This window comes from Pseudonaja textilis, chromosome 2, assembly GCF_049901715.1.
Source record: "Pseudonaja textilis isolate UNSWEBS1 chromosome 2, rPseTex1.2, whole genome shotgun sequence".
In the NCBI taxonomy this organism is placed as follows: Eukaryota; Metazoa; Chordata; class Lepidosauria; order Squamata; family Elapidae; genus Pseudonaja; species Pseudonaja textilis.
This window is the reverse complement of record NC_141991.1, coordinates 95,698,729-95,708,436: the sequence shown is the minus strand read 5'-3', so window position 1 is coordinate 95,708,436 and position 9,708 is coordinate 95,698,729. Positions and strand designations below refer to the sequence as shown.

At 33.1% G+C, this 9,708-nt stretch overlaps 1 protein-coding gene across 4 annotated transcripts in view; it reads right to left on the bottom strand.

The window, feature by feature from the left end:
* Nucleotides 1–1,576: 1,576 nt before the first annotated feature.
* GABRB2 (gamma-aminobutyric acid type A receptor subunit beta2) overlaps nt 1,577–9,708 on the bottom strand; it is a 151,957-nt gene continuing 143,825 nt past the window's right edge. For all 4 annotated transcript variants that reach the window (XM_087924578.1, XM_087924577.1, XM_026696328.2 and 1 more), the window contains one exon: nt 1,577–8,004. In XM_087924578.1, coding sequence (XP_087780704.1) covers nt 7,657–8,004 — 348 coding nt within the window. In that variant the 3' untranslated portion in view covers nt 1,577–7,656. The remainder of the gene's footprint in view (nt 8,005–9,708) is intronic.

Below are 9,708 nucleotides of genomic sequence, written 5' to 3'. Positions count from 1 at the left end.
TGGTAGAACTTTGGGAATCATACCAAAATCCAATTTTGATTTAATTGTGAATCAAATGTATTTCAAAATGATCCAGTTTAGATTTTCAGGCAAGAAAGTAATAGGCCAAAATTTGATTTTTTTTCTTATGAGGAAATCCATTCAATTTCCTTTACATTAGAGTCAGTCACCTTACAGCTCTGTGAAAAAGTATTCATTCTTTTCAAATCTTCTGGATTTCTGCATACCTGTTCTACCAAACTATTAAAACTTCATGCAGTTCTTACAGATGAATAAGGGAGGTCCCACCAGAGTTTGATGCTTGTTTCATTTATTTCATAAATAAAGTTATCCAACATGTAATATGCTAATGTGAAAAAAGCTAATGATTTTTCATAAAAGATTCTGTCTATGGTTATTCTGTTTTTACTCTAATTTCTTTCACTTCTTTCTGCTCCCTTCCCTCCAAGATCCACTATTAAAAAAGTATATGACTCACATTCAAAAACTTTCATCATCCTTCTTTTCTACACGGATTGTGTCTTTCTTCATATGGAACCAAATCAGTACTTTTAGATTTAAATTCATTCCTTTAACGTGTACTTATAAATAGACATGTTTGAGCTACATATTTGAAACAGATCTTTATGTAAGCACATACCTTCACCAGTGTCATTTATTCCTAAGTTTCTAAATGGCCCAGTTCTTACATCTGTCCTCATATCCTTCTTTCCTGCCTATTTTTTCCATAGGTCACATTTATTCAAAATGTGCATTTTTCCCAAAAAATATTTTTTATTTTTTCCATTATCATTCTGGCAGTAATCTCTGGAATTCTGCTTTCATAACTTACCCACAATTTAGATGATTCATATTTAGATGACATATATTTTTGCCCTTTCATTCACAATTAAACCCATGTCTTTAGTTCTCTACAGGCATTCGTCCAATCAAAGCATCATTCTACAGATTCATTATATCTTTCTTTCGCACACCCCAACACATCAATTTTTCTTTAATGCCTCTCTCCCATTCCATATAACAATCTTCCATATGTCACAGTCATCATGATCTGATGGTCACAGAGACATTTATCTGTTGCTCCTCATGGCTTTGGTCAGTTAAGGATTTCACATAACACTTTTTATAATACAGAGAAGATACGCAGCAAGTTACCAGTTTTAGTCATGCCACATGCAGCAGTCCTTACCAATGATAAGGACTATCTTTCAGTTTGGGCACGTTTGCTCCACTTTGGGCAGCCAAAATCTTTTCAAGCATGCTTACACCATTCTACATAAGCCAGACTCTCTCCTATCCCCTTACCAATCACCATACTGTTACACTTAAAAGTATATGCATAGGCAAAATCTCCATGAAAGCTGCATTGCATGACCTTGCATACACAGAAGAGAGTGAACAAATGTACTATTGTGGCCTTTTACTTGTCTGGAAAAACAATAATAAAAAAAGGAAGCTCCTCAGACCCAATAAAACACCTTCAATTTTGCAGCAATAGAGTGATTGTTTTTTTTCCCCTAGCCATCATGGAAAGATTATACCTTATAAATATAAATAATAATAAAAATAAATAGGCTCTTTTATATTTCCTTTATTTATATTTTTTTTAGTTTAAGAATTACACACTAGCCAACATTATTATATATTTACATGCTGAAACTGGCTGTAATAAGTTTAGTTTCAAGAAAATATCTCTTATGTGCTATTCAATTTACAATAGTCATTTTACTACCTCTTATTATTCCAGAGGTTAGCAGTCCTTCTGAGAAAAAACATGAAAATCTGATGCAATGTTATCCACTAATATTTTGCATTTTCTAGCCATTGGAAAATGTGCATTATGTGCATATTAGAAAGGCTACAAGGTCATTAGTAAGTCTTATGATTACTACATTATGGAGTAAATAGTACTAGGTTAAAAAAAGAGGAAGAGGAAGGATGCAAAGACAGTACTAACAGAATCATTTAAACACCCATGCAAATTAAAATTGTGAAATCTCAAAACAAGGTCAACTATGATAGAGTTCTTGGATGTCTTAAATGCTTGCATGAACTAAAACTATACAATGGATCTTAAATGTATTCCCTGGTGAATCCTTCAATGGCACTAACAATGCAAACATATATAATGCTGCTAAATTTGAATTTGAGAACTTTGGTGATGAGCAAAACATTTCGAAGAAATTGAATTTAACTGTAGGTATTTGGAGTTAAGACTTAAATAATAACACAAATATAGATTCATTATCAAAATACTGAAATAATTTGACACATAAAATGTGTTGCATATAACCTGCAAAGTTAATCTACTCCACTTTATCATGAATTAATTAACTTGGATTATAAATACCATTGGTATAAGCTATAACATGGTAATTACTTATTAACATTTTATCCATTCGTCTAAAATTCTCTTGAACATTTCCTAGTGCATTTTTGTTAAACTTTACCTTTGGTGTTAAGCAATATCTTGTTCCCTTTAAATATATTTCTTAAGTAAAGATTCTTTGGCATTGGGTAGATTGGGTTGGGCTGGAAAGGAACAGAATACTAAACAATGACAGACAAATCTCTTTGTACCAGACAGCTTCAAAAAGACAGTGGGAATGCTTATGCGCACAAGGAATGTGCATGTCTTTCTGAGAATAATATTACACTCATGAGAAAACTATAGTTCCTTAAATCTATATTATATCCATTTCATTTCCTGGAAGAGGATATCATCAGTATTGTTACTGTGTCTGGATAAAAGACTGCCATTGTGGCCCAAACCTGAGCAACTTTTTAAGATGTGGGGATTTCAGCTTCCAGAATTTGTCAGCCAGCATGGGTGGCTGAGGAATTCTGGAAGTTAAAGTACACATGTCTTAAAAGTTGCTAAGGCTAAGAAGTAATAAAATATTTTATTAAGGACTCATGGTACATTAGACAGACTACTCTCTAACTATAAGTATGGTCTTTTTAATACTTGATAGTCCCCAACTTTCTGCAGGAGTTCCTTTAGGTCACACTCCCTATTTAATTCTGAAGTTCTTTCAGAATTGCAGGCTCATTATTAATGAAAATCATAATAGGCTCATGAAAAAGTAAGGCCGCAATTCTCAAACTGCACATAGCTCTAATTTTCCCAAGAAGCTCTGCAGAATTAATGGTTGCCTTATTCATTTCAATATCAGATACCCCTACCCCCAACAAAAACTTTCTCTAAATTGCAGCACTTCAGAAATGCTAGTATAAGCAGCACACCAGCACATCTATTCTGAAGTATCCAAATATGCCTGAATTTCCATGTGCACCAGAGTCAATGGATAATGGCACTCATTAAGCATTTTTATCAGTCTTTCTCCCTCCCCACTTACAAATGAACTGGTTACATTGATACTAATTTAATCATATAATGCCAGTCTTATTATTTGTATATTTTGAAATTGTCCTCTGAAATCCAAATCTTATGCAAAAGGGTGTTTAAATTGTTCTGCTAGAAAACTGCATTTACTGTACTTAGTTTAAAAAAATCACTGAACAAATACTTTTTCTATTGACATCTCATTTACAGCTTATTTAAATATTTACATGATTTTAGGACACTAACCTAAACCATAAATAGAATCAACTTTTTGCCTTATGTTAAAGTACAAATTAGAAGTTAAAAATGTTAAGAAATCTGATAATATTTACAGTTTTGTTTTTTTGTTTGTTTTTAATTACGATAGCTCACATTGTATGACCTATGTACAGATAGCAAAATGTTATGATCGCTATTTTTAAACTATTGCACCTGGACCCTCTTGTTCTTTTCTCCCCAGAGAAATATGTCATAGTTTTGCTTTTCCTATCTAGGTATTAGGACTTTAAAAAAAGTTAGTAGAGATGCTTTCATTGAAAAAAAATTAAAATAAATATAACAATGTGAGAGTTAGCTTCTGTTAGATGGTAAAAGATACAGTACTATCACTGTGAAATGCTTTGTAAGATTATATGCATTGATCTGCTGATATAGAAATGCCCAGTTACCCTGTATAGTAAGATTTTAAATACATTAATAATTTATGTTCTCAAAAAATATTCACATATTGGTTGACTATAGAAACACAACTGTTATTAGCTTATTCCTTTTGAAATACCAATGCAAGATTCTAGTTCAAACCCAGGCTATTATGAGCAGTGCAGGGACTGCAGGTCTGCAATGCTAATTAAAAAGGAAATTGGACTGGATATGATGACAATGTCTCTAGATCAGCCCTGATCTTACTCTCAGGAAGATAAAATAGAGACAATTTTTCTTAACAACTCAATCCATATGCCTTTCCTCTTCCTTGCATCTGCTGGTGGCATCTCAAATTACCTCTCATCATTCAAGAACGATAACCATCCTATTAAGAATGGGCAGGGGGACCTGGATGAAACCTGTGATTGTTGCTTCCTTGAACCATATACTGCTTCTTTTAACAACCCTCCATAGCACCAAACAGATGTAAAAGATGTAAATGTGGTCCTGCAATTTTATTGTGGCTGCAAACACTTGCAGGAAATTGGAATTTTGAACTGTCCCATCAACATAAAAGAGACACCAAGGTCAGAAGCTGTAAATATGGGGACACCTTCTCCCACACCTTACTCAGCAACCTGCCCACTTGGTTTACTTATCAATGGGCACATATTCATTTCTATGCACAAACTGGTTCCACTAGTTTAGGAGACCCTGTAAAAATGCATATGTATTTGTGTGCATGTCTATGTATGTGTAGGTACACACACATAAGATATAAACACATACGTGTACACATTTAAGAATATATGTAAACATGGAAATATGTCTTTATCTGGATTATATATGTTGATAATGGTCTGAGTTTGGCTTACTTAAATTAATTTCACTAAATGGGAAATTCAAATCTAAGCTTAATTTTTTTTAAAGAAAATGTATATTTTACCTAGCAGGCTAGTTTTCCTAGATATATTTAGCTGGCTAGCCATATGTACTTGCTCTCATGTTATCTATGCATTGTGCTTTGTTTGGCTGATTTTATATATCAGAAGGTAAAAATTCTCCGGTGTGTCTTTCAATGCTATTATTCAAACTTTGCTACAAGTGTTCAGAATGACATTAATTGATTCTTTCTTCCCAGTCATTTAAACTACCATGTCTGTAGAAACATAGCTTTCCTTAGACAAACATATATATGGCACATGGGTTTTAGTTGGAAAATGCATATTAAACTTAGTAGCAGTCATATACAGAACATATTTACAGAGCATTAATCTGAAAGATATGGTTAAAACTGTGCCATATTAGATAGTTGTAATTTTGTGATGAATTTAATATATGAAAAAACACCTTAATTGCTGGCTAGTATGCATCCAAAACTTGAAAAAAAGTAATAATTAAAGGAATAAATTATTAGGCAAAACATGGCTCTAAACAAAACAAAACCAGTGTATATTTCAGTTAAATTCAATGGTTGTAGCTTATTTCAATGTCCTTTGTGAAGTAAACTGTGTAATGTTTTTGTCTCTACCACATGCTGGTATTAGAGGAGTTAAACCTTTTTTGTGTTATCTTCCATTTGCTCACCTTACTTTAAACCTCATTTTAATTTAAGTTCCTCGTATCTCTTTGAATTAATTTATTCAGAAATGTGATTTCTCATTTACTCCTGGAAGCATCTTCCACTTAATAACATAAATGACCTCATGGAGGTGAATATGTACTTTCTTTGTTAGCCCCCAGAGTAAAATTCACCCTCTCCTTGGAAAGGTTAGAAAATATTATGGCTTGTACTATAAACTTCCAGCTATGGTAAAGTGCAGTTTTAGAAGCTGATTCTGTAGTTTTTCTAAGGCTGGCTTGTTGAACCAATCTGAGAAGACAAAAAGGATAGAAAGGATTTTTTTTTCCTAATGTCTAAAAATCCCAAGGTTGATAATTTTCACATTTCTGTTTTTATAAAATTAATGGGCAATTTCAGCAAAAGAAAAAAAAGATAGCATACACATGAATGTAGCAAAACCCATCTTACTTGTCCCAAAAGACAAGGGGTTGTCTTGGAAGGGGTTTTCTAAAACACTGCCCATCTGATGGAAGAAAACATGACAAAAGAAAGTGTGCTCAGTGCTGTTGTGCCTGAGTCACAAGACCAGCCTTTTCACAAAGCGTGAAGTTCATAATTCAACCAAGTATGCTTGCAGAGAGCCTAGAAAGCTTAATTTTAAAGTATATTACAGAGAAATAAAAGAGTCCTTTGTGCTACTGAAACCATCAGCTGGAAGAAATATATATATATACATACATACATACAAACAAAAATGTAATAAAAAGAATATGGAACATTTCTGGTTCCAAAGGATACTCATCCCCAACTATTATAATCCATTTATTTCCTGAAACAATATTTCTTCTGTTCCAAGAGGACACAGCTACCTTATATGAATCCCAGGTCAATTCCATTGAATCAATTGAAGGATATACCTGAATAATTGAGAGCCACATAACTGTAAAATAATTATATGAGAAAAAAAAGTGGAGATGTATTTTTTGAACTGATGAAGAAAATAATTCAGTCCCTTCAGCTGAAAAATACATGAGTAGCTCTCTGCCATTCATTGTCCTCCCTTAAAAAAAGTTCTAAAACTGAATGCAAACTTATTGAATAAAGAAGATAATCCAGTTCCTTACAATAAGCTTACTCTTTTGAGGTTTCTGTGTGCATATTTAAACAAATATCTGAACTATAGAAAGTTATGATTTACTCAAATCTCTTTTAAATAGGAAGGAAATACAACCCAAACTATAATTTAAGAATTATTTTGATGATCAAGATTTGTAATTTGCATGATACTTGTAGTTTACTTGATCCTTGTGTTTGACAACATTTGGCACAGCTTTCTCTGTTGCACAAGAAAGTACAAAGCATGGAGAGAAAACTACCTATGAAGAAACTGCCGGCAAACTCTCATTTGGCACTTATAAATAGTAGGCTCCTAGATATATTTAATGGTATACTGTTGGACATATTGGCCATCTCCAAAATACTGTAGCTCTATGGTTCACATCATGGTAATCAATATGCTACTTTACAATATCTCAATTAAACACTTCCCAATTATGTGTAAGTTGCTTTCATATTTCCAAAAAGAACTCTTAATCCAATTAACAACTTAATACATGTCTTCATAGTATGATGGCAGGCATTATGACTTACTGTAGTTTCAAATTAACATTAAAAAGGTAAAATATGAATATGATGTTAATTTTGATATAATAGGACCATATTCTTTCCATTCAAATAATGCTGTTTAACCCAGATGAGCAGAGAAGCAGAAATTGCTCTGAGAATTCAACACTTTTTAGCTTCCCTTTTCAACATCGTCCAAAAATGAAATGACCAAGTTTCAGGTCTGTTTCCAAACATCAAATGCAATTATATATCTTTAAAAGCCAGATTGTATACATTTGTACTGTAACTTAATAGGCTTCACAGTTGTGCAAAAGAAATCCAAACATTACTGAACAGGTTATAGATTGGGCCAGCAAATAAGGTGTTTTAAAATAACTTGTCCTGAATAGATTTTGTTCCCCCTAAGTCCCACATTTGGCTGTACAATCAATTTTGAAGAGAAATCCAGTTCTTGATATTTGTGTGGCTTTCTTTGTTTTTAGTTCACATAGTAAAGCCAATAGACAATATTGAAGAAAGAAAAAACCACCGGGAACAATATGCGTGACCATCGATCTATGGCATTTACATCAGTCAAGTCAGGGATATTAATTTTCAACTGAGAAGCACGTCTCCTTAACCGGCTTTTCTTTTGGGCCACGTGCCGTTCCAGAGCATTACGGCCAAAGCTGTGTCTTGGTAAACCAGCCTTTCGATACTGGATACTGGAGGTATCATAGGCCAGCTTCTTGCTTCTAGGTTCCCCAAGCCCTATAACAGCTTCAGAGGCAGCCATCTCATTTTTAATTTCAAGCGTGCTCAACAAAATGTTCTCATGTGGATCCATCTGGAAAACAGAAGAAATTGTCTTAATGTGTGAAATCAGCTACCAAATTCCACCAATTACTAAATGACCGAATCTAAGTCATTAAACACTCAGTGTGATCAAAAGAGAAGCATACACAGCAGGGCTATGCGGTGCATCAGATTTGAAGTCCACTAATGCTTTAGCGCATTAAATGTTCAGTTTCTATCTCCTTAAAATAGCTACATCTTTTCTTGAGACAGCAGAATTGCCATGCAATTCCAGGGAAATATGTGCTCCATTCAAGAAGTTTTAGACAAGACAAAATATGTGTCTCGTAATTTCTAAACTCCCCTTTTGCTTTCAAACCTGAAGCATTGCATAGTCAGAATACGAACATAGGCTGATAAATTATTATTTTTTTATAGTTCAGGTAGATAGGTTATATGACACATTTCAGTACCTTTATCTGATCACTGAATCTCAGAAGTTTGTAGTTTTGCCATTTTGAGCTACTATTTGTTGGCCTAATCATTTAGTTCTGAACATCTTAACAGTATTTTTAATGAACTGAAGAATAATGTAGCATGAGATAGTGCAAGTGTTCACCTACTTTCCTCAAGACTTTTGTTATATTTCCTCTGCTGTTTGTATGCAGGGCTAACTCCACTGAAAATAATTTTGAAACATGCCATTGGGTGGGTGGGGGCTTACAGTGCTCACTTTGATATAAAGATAATTAATTTTTCATTGTCAGAGAAACTCTTTTATGTTCATACTGGTACTATCAAGTTTTATTACTGAGGATATTATTGAGAAGAAAATAAAATGAAAAAAACCAATCCTGGATTATTTTATTAATGCAATGACTAGGTATAGCGTTTAGTTGTAATTCAAAAGCCAAAATAACCAGGCATTCATTTTATAGTAAAATCATATTAAAAGTTAATATTATTTTTTTATATTTTTAATTAAGAGAAAAGCTAGTTTGACGTAATGGTTAAGGTATCAGGCTAGAAATTAGGAGATGATGAGTTCTGATCCTGCCTTAGGCACAAAGGCCAGCTGGGGTGACTTTCCCTCAGCTCTTGGAAAGAGGCAATGGCAAACCACTTCTAAAAAATCTTGCCAAGAAAACTGTAGGGATTTGTCCAGGCAATGTCCAAGAATCAGATATGAATAATATAAAAAAATGTGTGGCCAGGATTATATTTTTAATATATTTCAATATTTCTAATTTCATGTTTTTGCAAATGCTACTCTCAGCTATTCAGAAGTAAATATGGGTTATACCTTCATTGTCCGTGAGTTATTGATTAAAAATAGCACCAATTTTTATCGATGTTAGGAAAAAGTATACTCTTAATATATAATTATTTGATTTCCAGTGATCTAAGCATTAAATGTATTTTTTAAGTTAAGTTTGTATTAAACTTAATGTTAATACACTGCGTATCAGTTTAGAAAACTATGTTGTATTTGAAAACAAGAGAACTTTAGAAATATTTTATAATATTTGCAAGTCATCTTAACAGATATCAGTCTGACTCACATGATATGCAACGTTTTAGTGAGAATGGAACAGTTCAATCCATTTTTCTCAAAAAATTATTGAATGCATTTTCTCTTAATAGGCTTGCTTTTTTTAATATCCCAAGATGAAGAAAAAAAATGAAAATAGTCAAAATTTTTGAAAGACTGCCCCTTCTCCAATGGTCTTTACCAGTCAAATCAAGTCTGGCAGAA